Source organism: Patiria miniata, unplaced genomic scaffold (assembly GCF_015706575.1).
Source record: "Patiria miniata isolate m_02_andy unplaced genomic scaffold, ASM1570657v1 HiC_scaffold_3, whole genome shotgun sequence".
Lineage (NCBI taxonomy): Eukaryota > Metazoa > Echinodermata > Asteroidea > Valvatida > Asterinidae > Patiria > Patiria miniata.
Window position 1 is genome coordinate 20,306,905 of NW_024037069.1, and position 25,546 is coordinate 20,332,450.

General features: G+C 43.6%; 2 protein-coding genes and 1 pseudogene across 2 annotated transcripts; 1 reads left to right on the plus strand and 2 right to left on the minus strand.

The window, feature by feature from the left end:
- Positions 1 to 240: 240 nt before the first annotated feature.
- LOC119738728 (cytochrome P450 2J6-like) lies at positions 241 to 4,007 on the minus strand. The gene is made up of 5 exons (XM_038213663.1): positions 3,562 to 4,007; positions 2,744 to 2,889; positions 1,601 to 2,393; positions 1,000 to 1,157; positions 241 to 452 (listed from the first exon to the last, which is right to left on the minus strand). Exons 1-5 carry the CDS (start codon positions 3,765 to 3,767, stop codon positions 271 to 273), a joined length of 1,485 nt encoding a protein of 494 aa, XP_038069591.1. The 5' UTR covers positions 3,768 to 4,007; the 3' UTR covers positions 241 to 270.
- A 1,847-nt stretch (positions 4,008 to 5,854) lies between these two features.
- Positions 5,855 to 11,118, minus strand: LOC119737956 (annotated as a pseudogene).
- A 656-nt stretch (positions 11,119 to 11,774) lies between these two features.
- Positions 11,775 to 24,074, plus strand: LOC119737955 (solute carrier organic anion transporter family member 4A1-like). Its single transcript, XM_038212630.1, has 10 exons — positions 11,775 to 12,170; positions 13,868 to 14,516; positions 14,677 to 14,776; positions 17,035 to 17,150; positions 17,589 to 17,852; positions 18,489 to 18,687; positions 19,653 to 19,794; positions 21,243 to 21,430; positions 22,813 to 22,877; positions 23,451 to 24,074. Exons 1-10 carry the CDS (start codon positions 12,156 to 12,158, stop codon positions 23,702 to 23,704), a joined length of 1,992 nt encoding a protein of 663 aa, XP_038068558.1. The 5' UTR covers positions 11,775 to 12,155; the 3' UTR covers positions 23,705 to 24,074.
- Positions 24,075 to 25,546: the final 1,472 nt, after the last annotated feature.

The following is a 25,546-nucleotide window of genomic DNA, read 5'->3' on the forward strand; positions in this document are numbered from 1 at the left end:
AGGATACTATATATTAAACCCGTATTCCTTAACTTGACCATGACAATAAGAAAATAATGCAAGTCCAGCAGTACTGCAATGTAAATGTTACGAAAATGTAATAAATGTACACAACTTCTGAAAGGCTTTGGTCACATTATTGACAATCAACTGGTAATGCATAATCTGTGTACATATAATATTTTGCATGATAGAAATAATGTGATAATGACTGTTGGAAGATTCGCAACATTCTTCTGTTACTGATTAGAAGTCGCCTATGTGAGTCGGTCACCCTCGAGGGATAGCACAGACTTTGTAATTCTTGGGCGCCCAGGTCGAGGTGTTGGTGCCTTCGAGTGACACAGGGGGACCATCTGGGGGATTCTTGAAGGTGAACTCGTGCAGGAGGAGAGTGAAGAAGATGAAGAGTTCCATCCTGGCAAGATGCTCTCCTAGACAGATTCGCCGACCTTAAGGAGGAATTCAGAAGAAACACTGGTTAAAATTCCAAATACTACAACACATCGGGATTGTGATTCCATGTCTGTGAACTTGGTTCAAATCCCAACCCTGATTTGTTTGTTTCAACACAATTTCGTGGTTTTCCTGGCAAAAAAACCTTTTCCTTCAGCCTACACGACACAACGTCGTCCATTTCCGCAGTTTTTTTTCTAAACTACATTTACATAGCTCCTCTGAAGAGTATTCTCTTCAGTTGCAGAAATAATTAAAGTGACACCAAATTAACCCATTAATCTATGGCAGTTTCTCAAACGTCGGCGTCATTTCGGCTTAGGCTTTCTCTCTGGTCCCGGAACAAGTTGGAGGCTGTATAGGTTCGATCCCATTGGACAACTTCAAACTATACTGTACGTACATTTATACAGTGTATAGGGTTTGCAGTAACAGTCCCTAAAATTAGGCAAATGAAAGCAGAAAGCTTCGAGCTCCGCGGTGGTTTGGGAAGTGCCCAAGAGACTTCGGTAAGTACTGTACATGCTGTATAAATCTACTTGCCTATGCCGAAAGGGGTCAACTCATCGCGGCTGATCACTTTGCCGTCGTCATCCAGAAATCGCTCCGGACGAAACGACTTGGGCTCTTCCCATACCGCAGGGTCGAAGTGGCTGTGCCACAGGTTAGCGAGGAGAAAAGTGCCCTTCGGAATATCGTACCTAAATCGAGGAACAAAACTCTGTGATTAACAATTAAAACCTTGGTCTGTGGGGGTAATTACCGTTTATTCGGTTGAGCAATCGCAAAGGTTGAACAAATTGAACAAAATGTCCTTAAAATATATTACTTATATTCAAAATAACTCTGGTAACGCGTGCACAATTCGAGTCGTACCATCTTCTACTCTTGGGGCCGTGTAATACATTGCAATTTTACAAGAAACTTGTTCCAGACAACTTTAAATTCCCTGCAAAGTTCCACAAGAATTCACATGAACGGTTTACTAAAAAATACAGTGTATGTACTTTGTTAATGTTCTTCCTTAAAACTTAAAGTGCGGTTGGTTACATGCTCCAAGTTGTCAGTCAATTTGCCTCGTAGGATTTGGACCCTAGTTTCTGAAATACTGTGGAGGAAAACTCAGTCCAGATACTTTACTTACCCTAAAACTGTGGTGTCCTCAGAGCAAACGTGGGGTACGCTTAGGGGTACGATGGTGCTGATCCGTTGCAGCTCACAGATAACTGCCTCTGTGTACGGCAGATCAGGTCTGTCTGACATCCGGGGGAATCGATTCCTTCCTGTGACGTCATCAAGCTCCTTCTGCACTCGGGTCTGTACCTCGGGGTAGGCCATCATGTAGAGCAGACTCCAACGCAGGGTCGTCGTGGTGGTCTCGCTACCAGCCACGAACAGGTCGCCGACCACTTGTCTCATGTTGTCGACATTAAAGACCTCAGACTCGCCGAATTTGCTCTGCTCTTTAAGGAACGTATCGATGAAATCGCGGATGTTGTCGGCGTCGTAGTCCTGATTGTGCTTCTTTACCATTAACAAAATCTGGTCGACCAGAGCTTGGGCTGACTCCTTGTATCTCCGGACGACAGGCAGGAACGTGAGTTTGGCAAGGAAGGGCGAGAATTCGATGGCGCCCCCGGCTCCGATCTTTTCGAAGACGTCATCGGTGCAGTGGATGAGACGCCTGAACATCTCGTCGGTGTACTGGAACCTCTCGCCGAAGACCACGGCGCAGATGACGTTGGAGACGGAGCGTGAAATCAGGTGTCTGGGTTCGAAGGGAGTTCCTGCCTCTTTCTTCCATTCTTCGATCAGGAACTTTGCCTCCGTTGCGATGTTCTCTTCGAAGCTGGACTTGCCCACTCCGAAGCCTCTTAAAACGGTCAAGGAAAATCTCCGGATCTTTGTCCAGATCTCGCCAGACGAAATAAAAATACCTACAAAAGCGGATTGGGATAGTTTTTAAGTTCGTAACGCAAAATGTCTAATTATCTTCAGCAAGAATGCTTTTCTGGACGATCTGTTGGGCGTTTTTACCAGCAAATTAGTGGATCGGGTGCCATAGCCTCGATCGGGTTCTGGAGCATCAACTCAAGATCTAATTATGCAGGTTGTTGGTTCGAGTCCAGCCTTCGGTTTGTGGTGCGTGTGTCACTGGACACCACGACATGTTGTCATTGATTTCTTCTCCCAAAATTTTTGGCTTACCAATGAAGTGGCAAATTACGGGCCCAAAGCCGAGATAATACTGTAAAACTTATGTTCTTCATAAATATTTTTCACTTACCAACCCCAGGGCGAAGCTTCTCGCTCACGTGTAGTTTCGGTCTAGCACTCAGCTGCGGCTGATTGAAGGCTTCTTTAATGGCGTCAACTCCGTGTAGAACCACCAGCAGATTTCCCGCCACATTCACACTGATCACGTCACCGTATCTGTAAGTGAAATGGCGTACGTGAGCGAGTTGTGTGATTTGATTCGGCATTCCAAAAGAAATGCAAACAAATTGTGAGCTAAAAGATAGAGGAAAAAATTACAGGGTCTGCGCGATAGATAGGCCTACATGTAATTTAACGGAATCCTTTGCCTACCCTCATTTTTAGTCGTGATTTTATTGTCGAGCCAGATTTTCTCCTGAGGTCAATTTTTGTAATAGTCTGCTTATTTGCCTTTATTTTAGTACACGTTTAAGCATTGAGCGAACTGCATTTAAATAGAGACCAAATCTCAAATTAACTGCAGAGCGCACGCAAGGTCAGAAATTACGGACATTGCTATTTGCCAAAAAAAAAATTTCTTTCAAAAAGATTGCAACCTAAACAGGCGTCCGATTAAATTCATATAGTTAGAGGAATGAAAATATTGACACAAAATATTTTAGAGTAAAGTTATTTTCACTATATACAAAATGTATACCCCTTTATATTAAAAGTTGACGCCCACCACTCATACCATGGAGCTGCAACGTATGCTCATACGGAAATCACTATTGAAGATACATCATGGACAAAGTAGCATTTGGATTTAGTAAATATCGACTATAAGAGAATACATGTAGGCTACGTGTAGCCTGTTACACTCTTAGGATTTTGGACTATTATACCTACTTGGCAGCTAGTTTGGAGAATATTTTTTGCGGATCTTCTTTTGCCATGGCGAGCTGTGGTAGATAGCCTAGCACCGGCCAACCCGTGGGGCCAGGCGGCAGATTACGCGGCGTACGGCGAAGGAGACGATACAGAACCAGAAACACCACGAGACCGATGAGTACCGAGCGGGCGTCGAGAGCCATCATGCCGTCAATCGCTTCCATCTTCCCGCGGACGGTACAAGACCTCACGCTGAAAACTGTACGTACTACTTGCTCTTCTATTAACCAGTGTGTTTTGTCAAAATTTCTACATGTGGGCCTACCGTACGTTTACGTAGTTTCTGTAGATGATGCCGTTACATGTACTGGGCCCTTTATCACCGGCATGCATTGTGTGCTGATCGATTTCGCGGGCGAAGGTCAAACTTCCCAAGATTTTGTTCACCTGCCGGCCATAGTCACCACTAGACTTGCTCTAGTCCGTCCGTATTTTGCGAGGGGGATTTGTATTTGTCGACGAGTGGGGGCGGGGATGACGATAGCAAGTGGGGTGGGGGGCGGGGGGATTACGAAACCGTTTCGCCTATGGTGCAGCAGATTTGTCGGTAGTTTACGACTGTGCGAGTCAAGACAGTTTGCGCTGCAAAACCTTTGCCGAGCAGGACACGTGCTGTCAGACTTATTTATTATCATGATTAGGGCCTACAAGTCATTGCGCCCCGTCAAGTTAATTTTATAGATGTTATAGGTACAGCACAAACTGTCTCATCTGTACTTTTCATATTAGTATCAACATTTCTTTGTATTCATTATTGTATAGATTTGGTGAGATATATTACGGTTTTCTTAAAACTTTACCAAAGGTTTTCTGACAACCTCAAATCCTCTTCCTCAGTTAAAAGAACTGATATCGTCTGAGGTCGAGGGCGCACTTTCTTGAACGGCTGCTGAGAATATTTATACTCGCAATTGAAAAATGAACAATTGAAAAATTAGTGACGAAAGACTGCTATCGTATCCTATCCAGTGCCGTCCTCTGACGTGTGACAGAGGTTGGGTGGCATTATAACACCTCACCCACAGATTCTGTGTCTTGATAGGCCGAGAGCGAGTCACATGTTACTTTCTAATTTTGCTATCTTTCTGTGCACGGTCAAAAGTACTATACCCGTAGCAACCAAAGTACTATACCATTAGCAACCAAAGTACTATTTCCACGGCGCGGTATTTGTGTGCAAATGGATGCTGATGTGCGCGTTGTGCGTTGCGCGTAGCGCGTATTGTTCCAAAGAGAGCGCGCCGCAGACTTGGGTTTATACATTTCGTGAAGGGGTCGTTTGGAAGAGAGAAATACATTTTCCACCAATTTTGTATTGAAATTGAAGTTTATTTCAACTGTGTTCAGATTTAAATAATTTGAAATATTAAAATCAAGCAGAATCTGTGGGTGAAGTGTTATAAAACAAATATTGAATGCTTTATCTCGTGGTAAAGTAAATCTAGCCTCCCTCGGTGATCCATGGACCATTCTATTTTCCCTCGGCTTCGCCTCGGGAAAATAGAATGTCCATGGATCACCTCGGGAGGCTAGTTTTACTACACCACTCGAAGCATTCAATATTTGTATATTACTATACCTCATACATATTCATGATCGAGAGCCGAACTCTCACTGGTCAATTCACCATCACGTGCAAGATGTTATTCTTGCTGTTTACCAAACGCGCGCGCGAGGATTCACGCAAAGGGTAAATACGCATGCGTAGTAGACTGTCGCATGGTTTACCCGTGCGACAGTCTACTACGCATGCGCTTTACAGAGCAATCGAGGAACTGTCGCACGGGTGCAGTACGCACGCGCGAGCATCGCCCAGGAGAGATGCATGGTTGCACGGTTCGCGTAAATGTTAATTTCCAGAGCTCAATGATGCCATACTGGAGAAAATGTATAGACCGTGTAAATGTCTCCTGTACAAAAGAAAGTTGTACACAACAACTGTATTTACAACTGTAGTAACTGTATTATATTGCAAACGAACCGAACTAGTAATTGAAGTTGAGCAACAATATTCTTTTGGTGAGCTGTACAAGTTTCCCCGAATTTTGTTTTAGGTGCATATATAAAAAAAAATCGACAACTGAATATGTATGAAGTATAGTAAAACAAATATAACATGGTTTATTTCGGGTGGACAGTCGATATTAGCTCCCCTCGGTATTGGAAGTTGACAAACTAGTTCCCTCGGGTTCGCCTCGGGAACTAGTTTGTCATCTTCCAATACCTCGGGGAGCCAATATCGACTGTCCACCCTCAAACCATGTTATATTTGTATACTAGCCAACTTTGTTTGGGCGATCTTTGGCGCGCCACACTGTGTGTGGATGCCGAGTCCAGTCCAGTCCAGGCCTTGATGTTGTCTCCCCAGGTTGCTTTGGATCGGCCTCTTGAGTTTTGCCCTCCACTTTGCCTTCCAGGATTGTTGCTCCTATAACTCCCCAGTACGTCCCCTGGCCAGATGTCTGAAGTAGTAGAGCTTCCTCCGGCGGACAGAAACTATGAGTCGCACGTTCTTTGGGTAGAATCTGTGATTCTATTCTATGATAAAGTTTAATGGTCGTATCCCTTAACAAAAAATCTTCGTCAAATCCCCCAGGTTAAAAAGAGTTATGATGTCAATTTAATAGTTTGCTGGTTTTCCATCCGATCGGAACTTTGAAGCATATTACTGTCGCTCTCATGCCCGGGGAACGGCGCAAACTTTGAAACTCAGAGGCGCCCATGTGCCTCCGTTGATCGCTTGGAGCGAGACAGGGGGACCATCTGGGGGATTCTTGAAGGTGAACTCGTGTAGGAGCAGAGTGAAGAAGATGAAGAGTTCCATCCTTGCTAGATGCTCTCCAAGACAGATGCGCCGACCTAGGACCCAAAAAGAGAGATTATCAGAAAGTACCAGAATACACTTGAACCTAAGACATTATTCCTTTTTGTCCACGGACTTAGCGCAGAAGTACCCCCTCAACGGTTACAAAGAGAGAGTGGGGTGGAACTCTTGACCCCTTAGACCTTATTCGAATATTCACGAGGAAGCCATTTTCGATCGGTTCCCCTGCGTCTGTTTTATACATTGTAAAATGAATGGAATGGTGCCAGACTATTTTATGATTGGAGTGCGTTCCAAGCCTCACTTTTAATAATTTTAAATGTGGTTTAAAACAATGGGGTGTGTTCCATCACAATTTTTTAATTATTCATCAGACCAGACTGCTTTTACTTTGTAATGAACTTTCATTTCATTGCTTTCATTTCTACTTGCAAATTCCCAAAAATGAAGAGTTTACCTCGCTTTCAATTCAATATGGCTGACTTGTGAATAAAGTCTATCGCCCTATCGGCCCACGTTGTTGGTGACCTCTCCAGGGGCGGATCTAAGCTTTGGCTGTGAGGGTGTAGCGGACATGCATGAGCTCTCATTTCTGCACGATTTTCCTTTTTCCCCTGCATTTTTTGCGGTTGAGGGGGATGTGAACCCCTCTCCTACCCCCCCCCCCCCCCGTGCTCTGATTTCTTGGCACTCTCATTGGAAACAGTCCAAACCATTCCAAATTATTGGAAACAGTCTTTTACTTGCCTATGCCGAAAACTGTCAGCTCTTCGCGGCTGATCAGTTTGCCGTCGTCACCCAGGAATCGCTCCGGACGGAACGCTTCAGGCTCTTCCCATACCGCAGGGTCGAAGTGGTCATGCCAAAGGTTGGACAGCACGATCGCCCCCTTCGGAATGGTGTACCTGCATGGTTTTCAAAGGGAAAATGTGCATGATGTAACAAAACAAGAAAACATATGATCACTCATTAACATTATCATGCTTCGTCTCCACCAAGACATCTTCTAATTGTAAGATCTAATTATTCACAACCCGTTTGAAGGATGAATTTCATTGACTGCATGCTGCACTTACAATTTCTGTTGATGGAATGTTTGCGTTGTGAAGATGAAAATCCATAAGCACTGTCTCCGACAGCTTGTTAGAAGTAATTTCACAAGCTTGGACTCGAACACAAGACCTCTTGCTTACTATAACTTAGAACAGATATCTTTAATATCACTCGACCACCCTCGGCCGGCATCAATAACTGGCATGGCGGATTCGAGTCTAGCAGCAGATACCGTAATCAATCACTATTTTGTGTTTGTTATAGGTGGGAAGAAGATGCCATGAGGTTATTCTAACTTAACTGGATAAGATCGTGAACACCTGAAAATCATGAAAATAATCTTTAACAAAAAATAATAAAAAACTTCGTTGCGATGGAAAAGTTGACATGGGTATTTACCCCTGAAATGTGATGTCTTCGGTGCTGCAGTGAGGGACCGCTAGCGGTACGATGGTGCTGATCCGTTGCAGTTCGCAGATAACTGCCTCTGTGTACGGTAGATCAGGTCTGTCCGACATCCGGGGGAATCGATTCCTCCTTGTGACGTCATCAAGCTCCTTCTGCACCCTGCTCTGCACCTCAGGGTAGGTCATCATGTAGAGCAGACTCCATCTCAGGGTTGTGGTCGTAGTCTCACTTCCAGCCATGAAAAGGTCACCGACAACCTTCTTCAGGTTGTTCCCGGTGAAGACTTTAGATTCCCCACCAGCCGTCGACTCCTTGACTTCCTTCTGCTTTAGGAAGGTGTCGATCAGATCACGAAGGCTGTCGGCGTCGTAGTCGACAGCATGCGCGCGCACCATCAAGTCGATCTGTTCGTTGAACCGCCTGGCCGTCGCCACGTACCTCCTGATGCTCGGCAGGAACGTGAGTTTCGAGAGAAAGGACGAGAATTCGATGGCGCCCCCTGCCCCGACCTGATCCAAGATGTCGTCCGAGTATTGGAGAAGACGTTGGAGGTTGTCGTCGGTGTACTGGAACCTCTCACCGAAGACTACGGAGCAGATGACGTTCGACACGGCGCTTGATATCAGGTGCTTTGGGTCGAACGGGGATCCATCTTCCTTCTGCCATTCCTCAATCAGGAACTTTGCCTCCGTTGCAATGTTTTCTTCGAAACTGGACTTGCCCACTCCGAAGCCTCTCAGGACGGTCAAGGAAAACCTCCGGATCTCAGTCCATATCTCGCCAGAGGACGCTATGATACCTATTATAAATAGGACCCCCCCAAAAGACTTAAAACTGTTCATATCGACCCAAAATAGTGTCCGTAACACATCTTTAGTGCGGCATATTTCTGAGTATTGGCATCAATGTTTGGGTTTGGACAAAATGCCGACCAACGTTTACATTTTTTTTTCAGATTTCAATTCCCTATAACAGGTGTCACTACTGATCTGACTGGCCTGAATCTCTAATTCATCGTTTTTGTAGGACTTCTCATGATGACAAGGATTGAACTCATCTGACTCGATAACTCGTCACCCAGAAAAGATAGAAGATACTGTCTTGTTAATCTGACCAGTGGCGCACCCAGGAGTTGGCCGGGGGGGGGGGGTCCCACAATTTGTTTTCCAAATGTTTGTAGAAGTTCGATTTTTTTAACAAAATGTTGCCCTTTTGGGGGGGAAGGAGCTCGAGGGACGGACTTTAATGAAGTGGCGCTATTTACGCCCCTAGACCACACAGGGGTGTCACCACGGTCAAATCATGGGACTAAACAAAAATTGGCCCCAAAAAACAAAAGAATTGACAACCTCTTGTGGGCGGGGGGGGGGGGGGGGGGGGGGGGGCTAAAGGCCCCCGAGGCGAACCCCCCCCCCCCCCCCCCCACTTGGGTGCGCCCCTGAATCTGACAAACTATATTTAGCCCCAGTTTTCGGGTCAGTATTACCTATGGCAAATCTGATTCGGGACTTAATTAATATAAAGCTAGTGTTTCATCCAGACAGGCTTACCTACACCGGGGCGGAGCCTCTCACTGACGTAGAGGGTGGGCCTGGCGCTGAGTTGGTGGAGATTGAAGGCTTCCTTGATGGTGTGGTGTCCGTGCAGAACCACCACCAGAGTCCCCGCCAAATTCACACTGATGATATTTCCATACCTAATTTATGAAGGGATTTTTTTCTAGAAGATTATCTACATATCTCAAGTTCCTGTGAAAACTGCACTTGATTGGGATGCCAGTCCACCATAGGTTTGATTATACCCCGATTATGCCAGTACTTTATACTCCTTAATGGAGAGAGGCAAGTTGGGGTACCGGTAAGATGCGGCTTGCCCAATAACACATTATTTGGCCGGCAGCAGGATGCGAACCCCTGACCCTCCGATCACGAGTCACAAACCCTAACTATAATTAGGCCTCACTCCCCGGAGCAACGCTTGCCTGATGAGCCGTATTGGCCCGAAACAGACTACTTTTACTTTACTTATATCCAGGTAGGAGAAACCTGCATTTGTAGCTCCCCGCCCGTGTTCAAATTCAGGCGCGGTTCTAAAGCCTATATTTTAGGGGGCTAGCAGAATGGATCCAGAAATTTGTGCAGGGAGGTGTGCTGAAATGTAGACCGGTTATTTTCTCCGGACACTTAAAATCAATAGGTGTGTGGGGGTGAGCTTGTCTTACATACGCAGTGTGGACTTCCGAACAAAGACGTCCACATAATGTAGGTAGCACCGACGTTGTGTGGACTTGCCCACGTCCACACAGTGTTTCCCCATTTCTGGAAAACAGGTTTAGAGGCATTTTTGGGTTAGGTTTATCTGTAGCAGAATGAAGAGAAACACTAAAGGGAATCATAGAAAAAAAATTGGGTTGAAAGAGTTTTCACAGTTTGAGAAAAATGAGTTTTTTCACTGGTTTTTCTTAACTACACGAAAGCAATGGAAAGTCCACACTAGTCATGTGAAACAAGTATGTGTGTGTGTGTGTGTGTGTGGGGGGGGGGGGGGGGGGGGAGGGGGGGGGAACCATATTTTTAATGGGGAGCGCTGATAAAATCCTACAATCATACACACTATATTACAATAGTGTACAAATGCACCCTTCTCACGACTATATTGTTTAGGGGAAACCTTTCGCATGTGACGTCACCGTTTAACATTTGCGACTGCCAATTTTGTGTTATATCATCAGTCAGTGATAGGGCCTACAGTATTTTTTGACGGAGTTTTTTTTGGGGGGGGGCGGGGGGGGGGGGCTTGACAATTTTTTGGGGGGCTACACAATATGTTTTCGCATATCAGCACTGTGTAATAATTAAAGCATAAAAGCTATCAACACAAAAAGTCGCAGGCTTGCTTTGATGATGACCAGACCGTCAGTAAATAATACTCAAAAATATACCTTGCAGCCAATTTGGAAAAGACAACATGTGGATCGTCCCTAGCCGCAGCTAGCTGTGGTAGGTACCCAAGCACCGGCCAGCCTGTGGGGCCAGGCGGTAAATTAAGCGGCGTACGGCGAAGGAAACGATACAGCACCAGAAACACCACGAGACCGAGGAGTATCGAGCGGCATCGAGCGGGCCGAAGCCGGAGAATGAGTCCATCTTGTCCCGGCGTATCGACGACTGAGTACCACGACCTGTAGCGGCAGCCTTATCGATTCGCATGAAGTCGGTGGCCTATGTTAAGGTGTGGGTGCCACTAGGGGGCGCAGTGTCTCGAAAAATAAGATGAAGACAAATAAACAAGGTCTCGACAGAAGCTTGCTGTTTCAAGAATGTATTGTAAAGCTCTCACTTCAGTATGGTAGTATGGTAACACAGCTCCAATACAGAACAAAGATTCAAGGATCAGGGATCAGCACACAGGCTCAAGTTCAAATAATTTCCAATAATTGAGGCTCTGTGATCTAGGCTACAGTTCCATCCATTGAATACGAAACATGAACTGGCAAAGCTCCGTGAAAACTGCAATTACAAGAACAAATCCAAATACATAGTTTAATATTATGGAATTATACACTATGTTTACATGCAAATAACATATAAATGAGAGTCCAGTACTTTTCTTATAAAAACTGAATAAACTAAAGCTTCAAAAGACTCTAGAAAGTCCTCAATGATATGAGTTATCATTAAACAATACCTCCTTGCTTTTTCTGGGGGTTATTTAGGCCTTAAAAACAATCAGGTTCTGGTGGTCCTTTTAGATGCTCTGGAGTACAATATAAAACATGCAATAAAGATGGCTCCTAAAAACAATGTGCTTTCAACAAGTACAATCCTAGTTGTCAAAAGAGGGCGCCCTATAGGTTTTGCAGAGGCTGCAGTTACACGACCTTTACCCCGTACATGTACCTCATTGAACCCTGTACTCCTCCAAACGGTTCAATTGTAATTTACGCAGAGTGTCTAGTTTAAGAGGTCCTAAAGTTCGCGCTGTATTTTTACATGCATGTGCATAGCGCGTGAGGATATATACATGTATGCCGACGATTGACCGAGTACGGGACGAATAACGACGAGAGCATTGACCAAGGCTAGATGGAGCACGGAAACCGAATTTGCTGTCCCCCATTATACGACGATATGTCCTCGTTGTTTGACTCCTGCCTGGAGTGTATAACAGTGACGAGTGGTACTCAGTCAGTATCAGCAGTGCAAGCTGTAGGGAGTGTTCAATAACGGAGTGTCGGTCGTTTATTATTAAGGTCTGCAAACTCGTCATGGGCAACGAAAGGGTGAGTACAAAACCGATTGGATTAATTAGCTTGCACCCACAGCCTATGCCTCATCTAGCTCGAATCATGACAGCAAGACCAGGGTGCGTGCCCCAATTTTCATTTTGACATTTAGGGGGCAGGCTTAGTTTTCAACACTCTGCAGAACTTGTCGTAATGTGTTCAAGTTAATATAGAAGGCTGAGGTTAGTATGATATCTCTCTGCAATTGTTGTGATGAGTTAATGTCAGTTCGTTAAAGCTAAATTTAAATCAAATGCACGTTTTATATCGAAAAGCTTCAAATACTATGCCAAGTTTGACACATTACTCGGTTTGGCAAAGTGCGTTCAGGCATGACATCCCGTATTGTAAAGCCGCCTCACGCCTTTCCGATGAAGTTCACCCGGTTCACCGGTTCACCGGATCACCGATTCAATTTATCACCAGATCACCGGATCACCGGTACGAGTTTTTTTTTCACCCTTGCAGATTTTTCACCCTTGCGGATACCGTAACGTTATCCCTGCACACATGCCAATTCTGTTCTATAATCGATCAGTTTTGATTCATGTGACTTCCTTCGTGTTACGATGTTCACCCTGGAAGGCATAGGCACATAGCTAGACATTTCTAACAAAAAGGGGGTTCTAATTTAATGTAATCATGCAAATGTAATCCGATCTCAAACCCTACCTTAGCGAATTTAGTTGATATAACAGTTACGGTGCTGTACTAGGGACTTGAATGGCAATTGTATAACCACCTTCAAGTTCGCCCCCCCCCCACGTCCCCCCCCACGCCACGCCCCCCCCCCCCCCCCCCCCCCCCCCGTGGCTACGCCACTGATTTCAAGGAATTTTAATTGGTATATTATTATTATTTAGCTTATAATTATGAATGGACGAAAAAGTTTGTGCGTGGCCGATTCGCGTGATATCGCTGACTGAAACTGTGTGACCCACGGACCACCTGTCTATAATACATGTTCCGTGGTGTGAGCGAGCAGTGCATGCAGTGGGTGTTAATACGGATTTTAGATTATCATTATGCGCTATGTCACGCCGGTTGTCAGCTTACTGGTCCGCGGTCGCCGGTCGAAGGGTCGTTTTTCAGTGGTCATCATGTGGATCATTCGCGACTATTAGATTTAGATCAATGATAATTTGTTTAGAAACTCAAAATCTCAGTGTGGGGGGGGGGGGGGGGGGGGGACTGGGGGGCGACAAGGTTTCATGGGGGGGGGGGCGGTCGCCCCCCACGGCCCCCCCCCCCGGTGGCTACGCCACTGCGCCCTAGGCACCAGCACAACGCTAAACGATGCTAAGCTGTACCAAAAAGGTAATGCCAAGTAGGCCTACTAGCTTGTTTGAAAGCTTTCCCGAAATAAAATTCAGAGAGAAACACTAAAACTTGTTAAAGCTTTTCTTCTCTCTGCGTGGATGTGTGTGAGGATGTGTTATATGGCATATTGAGGTATTTTCGTAGACCCGCACATTTTTCGTAGGCCCTACGCACAGTGCCTACCGTGTCTATTGGATAAGCAGGCACTGACACCAATTGGCATTTCGCCCAATATCGGATTAGTGTCGGCCTAAGCGTACTGTTTTGATTTGTGGATTGAAAAGCTTCAGAAAAATGAATTCGCATACACGGACAGCTAGACAATATTGACATGTTGGCGAAATTCACTATTTCAAGTAATCATTATGTTGCAGCAACCAAAACCACTGGAAGATGGCATTGCGTTCTCGGACATCACCGCCGATAAACAGGCAGATGATGACAGAGACGAGGCCCGAACCTACTGCGGTTGGTTCTCGTGGCGACCCGACTGCCTGCGTTGCTTCGCCAGCCCCCGTTGGCTTCTGTTCATAATCAGCGCCTACTTGTTCTTCCAAGGCATGGCCGTCAACGGCTTTGTGGACGGGTCTCTCGCCAGTCTGCAGCGCCGGTTCGAGCTGTCCAGCTTCCAGACGGGGCTTTTGCCTGCCATGTATGACGTGGTGGCGGCAGTGTTAGGGGTGTTCCTGGCCTACGCCGGCAACAAACGGAACAAGGCGCGCATGCTGACGGTGGGAACGCTCTGCCTCGGCGTGGGAAACCTGGTCCACGCGCTGCCGCACTTCACAACTGGTTTATACTCTTACAGCGTGGACAACACCACCAGCACCTGTTCTTTGACCGAGGGCAACATCCAGACTTCCCCGGCCGATGATGAGGCGAGCATCTCAGCCCTGTCGGGGTATCTTTGGGTCTTCATACTCGCTGAGATCCTGTTCAGTGTTGGCGGAAGCATGGGGTACACCATTGGCTTCGCTTTCGTGGATGAAAGTGTTTCTACCGAGAACGCTGGCATGTATCTCGGTACGTACAAATTAATATCACCATAATACACAAATGTATATAAACTAATTGCATTTAATAAATTGAGGGTTTATAAACTCGAAACAGCACAGGGAATGCATCTTGAAACTGGCTCTTTGTAATAAACATTTAGCATTTTGGTTTTGTTGATTTATTGTAGGTATATTGTGGGTATGTTCAACCCTTGGCCCAGCACTGGGCTTGGTCATAGTGGGGCTGCTGCTGAGCGTATACACTGACTTCCATACAGGCACGGGCAGGTGAGTTAACAAACAACAAACAAACACATCCCAGGATTTTGGTTCAAGCAAATATGAAAACCTGGGCCATTTCCCAAACCTCGGTACCGTTTCCAGCATCGGCAATATCCCTTCTATACGGGTATAGATAAAGATTAAGCACTTTAAAAATGCTCGAATGAGAAACTAATGCACACGAAAATGTGGCCTCGTGGTATATTAATTTGACATTGAGCGCAGAAAGTGGTCCCTCGGAAATTTAGCATGATGAAATTAACCAGCGAAGCTTGAAATTATACCTGTAATAATTTGCAAAAAAATACCTTTTGTGAAACGGCATTTAACTTAAAGGAATACAGGATCACTTGCATTTGTCCCCCAAAACAACCTACCAAAATAATTATTAACATCAAGTTTGCTTGGAATAAACACCCCGTGAAATTCCCTCTGGCTTGCTCTCATTTATTATATATATTGTAATCTGTTGAATGGGATGGTGTCAGATTATGTATACCTTCCAAGCCTCACTTTCATTGTTTGTGTGGCTTAAAGCTATAGTCCATCATTTGCAGCCATCCGAAAAGTAACTGGCGTAATTATTGTTGAAAAACAAACTTGGTTGAAAGATAGTAAGGGAACTAAACTCCCTGTGAAATTATTCCTTCTGGGAAGCTGTCATTTTGAAGTAATCAACGAAAGAAGGCATTTCCAACGGTGATTCTTAAGAAGCACCGTAGGAAAATTTAAATTAGTAGTTCGTTTTGTTATTCAGCCCAGCGCGCACAAGTATTGGAACGACGCACACGCGCGCGCGGTTGTTATAATTCGTCGGATCAGTGCGCTACGTCGCGTAAAGCTGCAATTCAAAACAATTCAAAACATGATTCAGTAACTTTTGATTTGAAATTGAGATCTTAGAATGCTGTTTTTCTCGGAATGTACAGCTGAAGCTTAGCTGAAACTTCATCAGGTTAGTTGTTCAGTATCCTTCATTAGATTTTGAACCCTTTTGTTGCTTCAAACGAACAAAATGCACAAATTACAAATGATGGACTATAGCTTTAAACATTAGGGAATGTTTAACACAAATTGTAAATTATTCAACAGAGCAGACTGGTATTAATTTGTAATTAACTTATTTAATTGCTTTCGTTTCTATTCGCAAGATCCAAAAATGAATATTATATATCGCTTTCAATTTAATATGACCGACCCGTGAATGCCAATTAAGTGAGGAAATCGTGTTTCATCACTGCTTTCTCGTATTAAAAGTGTAATATCCACTGAGCTGACGCTTCAACAGGTTAAGTTTAGAACATTCTCTGTTGGCTTTTGAGTCGTATTATTATTGGAAACGAAAAAAAATGCATGAAAAGAAAATGATCCGATATGCATTTATGCAGTAAAGCCTCTCTTTATTTTTGGCCACCGTCCTACCGTCCATACCCTAACTTTTAGTAGTTGCTCAGGACTACCCTGCTAAATCCAATAGAGTCTAACTGGAGTTTCCTGTACAGGGTGAGTAAAAAAAAAACGCAACCCGAATGTCAGGACTATGGTTTTAGTGAAGTTCTGCACGTCGTACTTTAAAATTCTAGGATAAGAAAGCCCAATTCATAAGCTTTCTTTTAGTATAAAAATCATTGAAATCACTTATGTACTTTTCAAGTTGCGGAATTTTAAACACAACCACCGTTTTAAAGTTCTGTCCACGGATCACAAAAAAGGTGTGCGTTCTTTCAGCAAAACGAAAACAATTCACACACATCCCTATGTGATTTGTTTTTGTTTTGCTGAAAGAACATTTACCTTCTTATGATCAGTGGAAAGAACTTTAAAATGGTGGTTGTGTTTAAAATTCCGTTTAATACTTGAAAAGTACATGAGCAATTTTCATGATTCTTGTACTAAAAGAAAGCTTATGAATTAGGCCTTTATATTCTGGATTTTGAAAGGGCTACATGCAGAACTTCACTAAAATAATGGTCCCGACATTTGGGTTTCGGTTATTTTTACTCACCCTGTACTGTGCCTTATTTTTAGTTGTCTGCTGAGTCCAACGGCGTCTAACTTGGCGTTATAATGCGGTCCAGTTGCCTGCTGTATCCAACATTTTGCAGCCGGAATGTACACAAGGGGTTTACTGCTAAATCCAACACTTGGCCCCGTCGGGTATATGACATAGTTAGATCCCGTTGGATTCAGCAGGGTTAGGGTTCCAACCGTATTCATACAGCCGACCAATAACCTGTACTTTGTTCTCTCTCTTTCTTCGTCAGCGTGGGTATCGGTGCATCCCAGTGGGTGGGAGCCTGGTGGCTAGGCTTCCTCTTCACCGCCATTGCGTCTTTCATCATCGCAATTCCGCTGAGCTGCTTTCCGCACGAGTTGCCAGGTAAGATGAGCACTGATATCAGGACAGTTTCAGTATAGAGAACTGAGGGTACCAACTGGCTTATAGGTAGTCAACACTCTTTTTTGTTTAATTCCACAAAGTTGGATAAACATATAACAGCCTTTCAGGTTTATATTGAGACGGGAAACCAGTTGTAAATAATAAAAAAAACAAGGAGGACTACTCAGTAAATATCCTCTTGAATAAAAACACGGCTCCAACCGATGCGCAAACCTGTTCGAGTCCTTCATCTTGTGAGTTGGCTATACAGCGCCATGCATCCGTAGTTAAATTGTGCCTGTGAATCCATACAGACATCGAAGTTAGTTAATCACCACAAGATAATCACAAGTCAAATCACAAGTGACGTGGCTTAAACAGACGTCACAAATAACTAATTTTAAAAAAAGCTAACTCACAATTCCGTCCACCACACAGGAACGCAGACGGTGCGGGCCCAACGCGAGTCCCAGGCCCACGCCAAGTCGGACCGGTCGGGCAAGGCCAGTCAGAAGGAGTTCGGTAAAGCCTGGCGGGACTTCCCCTCGGCACTCCGCATCATGGTCAGGAATCCCACCTTCATGGCCGTGGCTGTCGGCCTGGCCGCTGACAACCTCCTGATGACTGGATTTGGGACTTTTCTGCCCATCTACTTGGAGGAACAGTACGGGTTGAGTTCCGGAATAGCTAATATCATTGTTGGTAAGCAGTGGCGTAGCTATAGGATTTTTTGAGTGGGGGTCGGGCCCACGGGGGAACATCAGAATACCATGGGGGACATCATAGGAAAGCACACAATAGGAAAGCACACACGTAAACAAAGTGTGACATCATCAGTACAGAGGTTTATTGCTGTGTGACCCAACTCAACACGAAAACACAACGAAACAAACAGCAGTAGACACAACAATCATGACAATCGAACGTCAACTCACATGCACGTCGCGTACCGAGCTCGAACAGCTAATCGTCTGCTAATTCGCTGCTCACACTCAAGTGTGAAAACATAGTGAAAATAGCGTGGGTACCAACGATACAAGCGTTTCACACCGTACGTACTGTACGTACAAAGTCACATCACATATCCCACAGGGAGTGTGCCTGCCATGACTTTTTATAAACTTAACACGTGATCGTTCTAGGCCAATGAAAATACAGTGTTCAAGAGAGAGGTATAACAATAAACTTTCATCTACCATATAACATTAGTAATTTAGTATAAACTGATATATCAAAACAGAGGTCAAATTTTGAACTCCCTATACTGCATTATGAATAAGACACAAGTGAAGAGCTCGACGTGACATGCATCGACTGCTTCGGTACGATTTCTTGCAGGTGGTCTGATCTGCACCGCCGGCTGTGGCGCCCTATTCGTGGGCGGCTGGCTGATCAAGAGGCTTCGGCTCAAAGTGCTAGGCATGCTCAAGTTTGTCATGGGGACTCTTACTGCCAATGCACTGCTAACCCTGACGCTGTTCCTGACGTGCCCGGAGATACCACTGGCAGGCGTGTACCAACACTACGCAAACGACAGGTAAGCATTATTTACTCAATGGATAGCCCACGCGCCCATCATGCATGATATATGCACGTAGCGAAGCCACCACAAGTCACTTTTAAAGGCCTCCCAATATGGCCGCCGTAGGACATCAAAATTGACCAGGCATTTAAGCCGGATGGGTGCAACAGAACATCAGTGAATGCAACTCTATTCGGGGCTATAGGTCCTTTGCATGGTAGCCCCTTTCAGGCACGTATTTTTGTTCCCCATTCGGATGAGTAGCACCCTTTTGCATCCATATAGTTACTGAATTGGTAATAAACACCAGGAATGGTTGCTGAACGCAAAATGCTATAATGCTGGAAATACATTAAATTGATATGCAATGGTGAGACCTAAACAATCGGCGCTACAAATAAGCCAATTGCGAGTAACCTACACCCTTTGGGATTTGAAGAGAAAAAAACCTGGTACACTGACTTGCTCATGATGCTTAGCACATTTTAACTTTGAATTCTCCTTATCAAAGATACTGTTGCTAATCACATGATTCGGGGCAAGCTCTTGCTAAGAGACGCTCAGCACCGATGCATTGTTCACAATGGGTGATCATGGCACAAAGACACCAGACCATGCCGGAGCTGGGGGTTGCTAGCATAAGGCTTGCCCCGAATCACGTGATATAGAAACAGTGTCTTTGGTCGGGAAAATGCAAAGTTAAAACGTGCAAACCATTGGATTAAGTCAGCGTTCCAGATTTTATTCAAATTTAACTCGCAAATGGCTTGTTCTGACAAAGTCAGTACATGTATTTTTAGCTATTTTAAAAAGTCTTGCCACAACCAATGTCATCTTCGGTCCCGAGAAACTGCCTTCGGTTGATCCTTAACATTCCACAGAAAACACAACCCTTCCAGTTACCTGTTTTAACATTTCTACTTGTCAAATATACAACCGCCATTATTAAATAGACCTGCTTGTGTTTCCCCTCTTGTCAGTGCTGTGTCGGTCGTGCGCCTGGACGACCCGTGCAACGACGGATGCCACTGCTCGACCACGCCCTTCGCACCAGTCTGCGGCAGCAATGGCGTCATGTATTTCTCGCCGTGTTTCGCTGGATGTCAAAGCCTAGAAGTCGGGGTACTATACCAAACTTTAAACACATCCTTCAAATAATGCGACATAAACTCGTTTATCGTCTGATATGATTGGCCCTTGCAGACGAGGGTACAATATCTGAATATTGATCATGAACGTGTTCTTTCACCTAAGTTATACCACCAAAAGTCGATTGTTGCTTGTCTATTAAAATTATTGAAATATTAATTTTCAAATATTCTGGTACCTTATTACCATGATCTGGATTATTTCACTTCTTTTGGTACGAGAAAGCATTTTTGCCAATTTTAAACATCAGTGATCTATAAGATATCCTGAAAGTATATCAATTAAAGCAAGTAATTAATTGACCCAAATCGCGCACCTTAGGAAACACAGATCAAAAGCCGTGTTTTTTTTACCTTCAGTTAAGTTAACCACAAAATTCAAAAGAACAGAATTTTACATCTTTGGATTATAAATCATATACATGTACCAAACACATTCGAACCATTGACTGTATTGCAGCAAACTTTACAACCCTATTGAATACAACATGAAATAAGTCATTCTTTTCGTAAGTTTTTGTACCGAACTTGCAAGTCCTGCAAAACAGACTGACGTAGAAAATAAGGTATGTGTATTATTGCTAAATTAATATGTAATATAGGGTGAGTCAAAAATAGCGGAATCCAAGCCCCCGAAAATATATTTCATATTTAAAAAAAATATGTAGGACCAAAAATAATAATGACTGGAAAGCAAATTTCAGAAACTATTTTTAGATAAAAAAAAATACCGAAATTGCTCAATCCGATTAAAGAATATCACCATTTAAACGCATTAATGACCCTAAACCTACTTTACCCAAAAAGTAGTTTATTGTGAGTTGTGACTGTTTGGAACAACAAAGAAAATGAGTACTTGGTCCAATAACTGCCAACAACTGTAGTACACAATATGTTTATTAACAACCCTGCTTAGGCAAACAATATGATGTATAAAACCCACTTTTTTTTCAAAAGATGGGCCTTCAAAAGGACTTTGTTGAATATGTATAACTTTTAAACTGAGGTTATATCGCTGGTGATGTTTGAAGACGATTGTGACGACGATTCTTGAACTCACATTTTTTAAATCGCATTTCGATTGGACCATTTGAAGTTCATCTTATGAATGCGGTACGGTACCCGCTGCTATGTACATCAGATTCGAACCAGCCAACCGATCTCGTTAGCTGGGTGGTCGCGTGGTAAGACATCTGCACTAGAAAGCAGGAGGTCATGGGTTCGAGTCATACCAGAGTGATTTTTTCCAACTTTCACTCCGGAGGTAACACACTGAGTATTCAGTGTTTATACGTCGGTGAAGGGCAAAACCTTTGTTTCACATTATTTTTAGATATGAAAAATAATTTTTAAGGTAAAAAAAATGGGTTCCGCTTCTTATTGACTAACCCCTGTAGTTGGTGTTTTTTGTTTGCATCTTAGAACGAAACATACTCATATGCCGACTGCACGTGTGTGTCGGTCAACAGCACCTCAGTCGACCCCACGGCCGTTCCCGGTAGGTGTGGTATTACTTTCTGCACCCAGATGTACATATTTCTAGTCTGTCTGTTCTTCCTAATATTCGCAACATTCTTGGATAGAGTAGCATCAGTCAACGTGATTTTAAGGTAAGCCTATATATGTGTGCTCTTATAGGCCATCAGCCTTGCTCCAAAATTTTGGCCACCGGTATCAAATGAGGGGAATAATTGTCATAGCGATTTTTGGCAAGGTATACACATTCGGAGTTGGAAAATATGTGATAGCATTGCAGCGGTGGCAGCTTTTTGGGTGTTATCACCCTTTTTCAAATTGTCCATCAAAATGCTTGTTACCCACAGTCTAGGCGGGGGCGGTATACCTTGCGCATGCGCACTATAATCATTTATGCCCTGATTTGATACCGACCAAACCCCCAGGCTGATGGCCTATTATGTATACAGTCATTATAGAATACAGGGTGAGTAAAAAAAGCGAAACCCAAATGTCGGTACCATTGTTTTAGTGAAGTTCTGCATGTAGCACTTTCAAAATTTAGATTAGATCCTAGAATTAGAAAGTGCTACATGCAGAACTTCTTGAAAACAATAGTCCCGACATTTGGGATTCGCCTTTTTTTTTACTCACCCTGTATGTGTGCTCTTATGTATACAGACATCATAGTGGGGCAGATATAGGGGAAATATTTGGGGGGATTGTGCCTTTGATCACATGCACACAAGCATGGGATTTGGCACACGGTCGGAGTATGTCATAAGAGTTATATTTGGCTATAGGGACATCGCAGATTTGGCTTTTTGAAAACAATTGGTATCCCATCACCTACCGTATCTGCCGTACTATAAGGCTCAATCCAAGTCAAGAAAACTTTAAAAAAACCACCTGAATTTAGACCTGAGTTAAGGCCAAAAAAGTATCCGGTTTCTGATGGAGCTTGCCCATCTTTTTTTTACCTGTTTTTTTTGCTTCAAATGTCGGCTGATAACTGCAAATGGTGCCCGACTAAACTTAGTGCAAATATATGGGAACCCAGAGAGGCCGCATAAAGATATATTCTCGATCATAACCCCATTTAAAAACACGTTAAAATTGTGCAGCAGCAGGATTCCAGTCAAATCAGTGAGTTTGGCGGTTTTGAGGCATCATCTTTCATTGAAAAAAAAAAACTTTTTCATTTTGCCGACGCGCATGGCTACGGCGACGCGCGCGCCTACCAGAAACCGGACACTTTTTTTGGCCTAAGCAGGTCAAGCATGACTACACGTTTAGGATCAACTGCAACAACTGGAAACAAACCAAAACAACATTTCCAGTCTTTAGAAATGACAACATTATAAATCACAATCATCTTTGGTGAATGGGATTTGTGTCAGATACGCTGCGAGTGTTTTCCTATACTAAATCCATGTGCACTTGAGATGCCGGTTGATATTTTGACTTTCTTGCTTGAAGAGTGCACAGGGCATCGCACAGGTCATAACCATTTTTGACAACATTTCTCTTTTTAAAGGTGCATTCCTGGTGGGCAGCAGTCGTTCGGTCTTGGCATAAACGAACTTATTGTGCGAGTATTCGGTACGTTTTAAACTGGCTGTAAAATTGTGTAGAACTCTGTCGAATCCTGGGGAATCTCTAGAGACCGGTATTATTCTATGGACCTTATTCACGAAGAAGCCATTTTGGTCGTGTTCCCTGAATGTATTTTATAAATTGTGAACTGTTGAATGGAATGGTGCCAGACTAATGTTTTTTTTTTAAAAGTGGCTTAACTCATTATTAGGTATGTTTAATCACAAATTTTAAATTATTCATCAGAGCAGACTGATTTTGTAATTTTCTTCATGTCATTGCTTTGACTTTAATTTGCAAGTTCCAAAAATACGATTTTACCTCGTTTTCAATTTAATATGGCTGACTCATGAATAAGGTCCACAGCACACTGAATCTTTCCTTAGAACACCGTGGAACGTCGTAGGTTTCAGGTTCTCAGACAAGTATGGAACTCGGTAGATATATAGGACTTTACATGGAACCCCGTTTAACCCAGCTTATCCCCTCGCAAATCTGAAGAACTATGTTAAATAGATAAAGTTCTGATCCTCACATCGTATGCACGTATTCACGTCTCCGATTACGATTTGTTTTAAGGTTCCCTACCGGGTCCAATCATCTTTGGTAGTATCATAGACGCCAACTGCACCCTTTGGCACGAAGAGGACGGCCAGAGGGGGCGGTGCTGGTTCCACAACCGCAGCGACCTCGCGCTGTATGCCATCATCTTCTCCCTCGCGATGAAGCTCACCACGTTGGCTTTCATGTTCACCGCTCACAAGCTGTACCAACCGCCGAAGAGTGTCGACGAGACCGAGACTGGGACAGAGAACATGGTGGGATTGATTTAATATCGGCATCAAAACGAGATATTCACAGCATAGGGCGCCACCAAGAGTTTACCTCCAAAAACTAGAGCGATATTTTCTTTTGACTGGTTAGGCCAAAAAAAAGTACTCGGTCTCTGGTCAGCGCGCGCGTCGATTTTAATCATGCGCGTCAACCTTTTTCCTTCAAATTAACACGGAAGCGCCCTCTATTGCCGCACCTCCTCAAATTTTTGAACCAAGGAGCACCAAGGAATGGAAAAGTTGCACCAAGGCAAATGATAAAGGGCACCAAGGCAAATTATGGAGGACACCAATGTAAAATGAGGACACAAACAAGCAATATAGTACCAACCTTGTCTGTACAATTCAAGCTTGAAAAAAAAAAAAAAAACCTGCGTCGCCGCATCGATTCCGGAACTTCGGTCTGACCAGAGACCGATTATTATTTATTTTTTTTGGCCTTACTTTAACTACCGTCCCTCAATTATTGGGTGCGTTTGTTTAGCCCACCCGGATCGACACGGGTCAGCACCGTGCCGTTCGGGTCGGAAGTCATTCTCGGGGCTCACCCGGGTCAGCCACCGCATACCCTGCTTGTGGAGCAGAGTCACTAGTGGAAGTACGTCACGCATGTTGTTCATTCCCTTGAATTCTTTCAGTATTTAAAAACCAAGCTTAAGATGTTTCTTGTGTAAAAGATATGGATAAGGTTTTAATATTGTTGTATTCTTATATGTTGGTTTTTGGCTGTTTCGGCAACCGGCCGAAACAGCCTTTGTTTTCGTTAAGATTTTTTTTTTTTTCTTTTTTTTTTTCTTTTTCAGCCCATGCCCATAGCATTTGTACACGTTTTTTAGTCACCGGCACTTTGGGCACTAAAATCAATCTGATTGCCTTTATACCTGGCACACACTTAGACCACCACCCACAGATGGTCGCCGAACATTGACGTCATCATGACGTCATCACGAGTCACGTGACGTCACATTATATGCGATTTTTCTATTGTGACCATTTTCTAGCAGAATTCGGCTAGATCTGACAGATTGGGCTATATCTCCAGAACTACTGGTCCGATTGGGTTGAAAGATGTACCTAAACCGGAATGTGTTGTAGATGAAAATTTAAGTGACTTCACGATGACGTCATCACGTGACATGTGACGTCACAATATAGGTCAATACTTTGAAGGCCTCTATCTCCATAAATGCAGGTTCGATAAGGTTGAAACTTGGATGTGTTATAGATGAAAATTGAAGTGACGTCACGATGACGTCATCATGGATCACATGACGTCACGTTAAAAATTCAAAGATTTAATCTTTGAAAATCAATATAAAATCAACTGTGAGAGACCTGAACTTGACGTGTGCGGGAATGGATAGAATAATCCAGGGTCTTCATTTGTAATAGTATGTGCAAAATCACGTGACCCTTCCTTCCGGTTGAAACCGGAAGCTTAGTGCCTTGTAATTTAAAATTGGTGTAAGATGTGAACTTGCTTTCAACGATGTATGCTATGGCTAAGTTGTTACTTACAAACAAAAATATAGTTATAGATGAAAATTGATGTGATGTCATCATGACGTCATCACGTCACATGTGACGTCATAATTCAAAGACATATGAGAATGTAATCACATTATTATATGCCACCAGTTATAAACAGAACTACACATCCTTCCTGGATGGAACTTATACTTGAAACTTTATGTCACATGTCACATGCCACAAAAAATAACCAAAACAGCCCTGTGTTTGTCCACAAACATAAGTCTAGTTACTATTGTAATTTTAAGTTTCTTTAATTTTGATAGTTTTCTCTGACATATGTTTTAACGATTGTTCTGAACTTGTAATGCG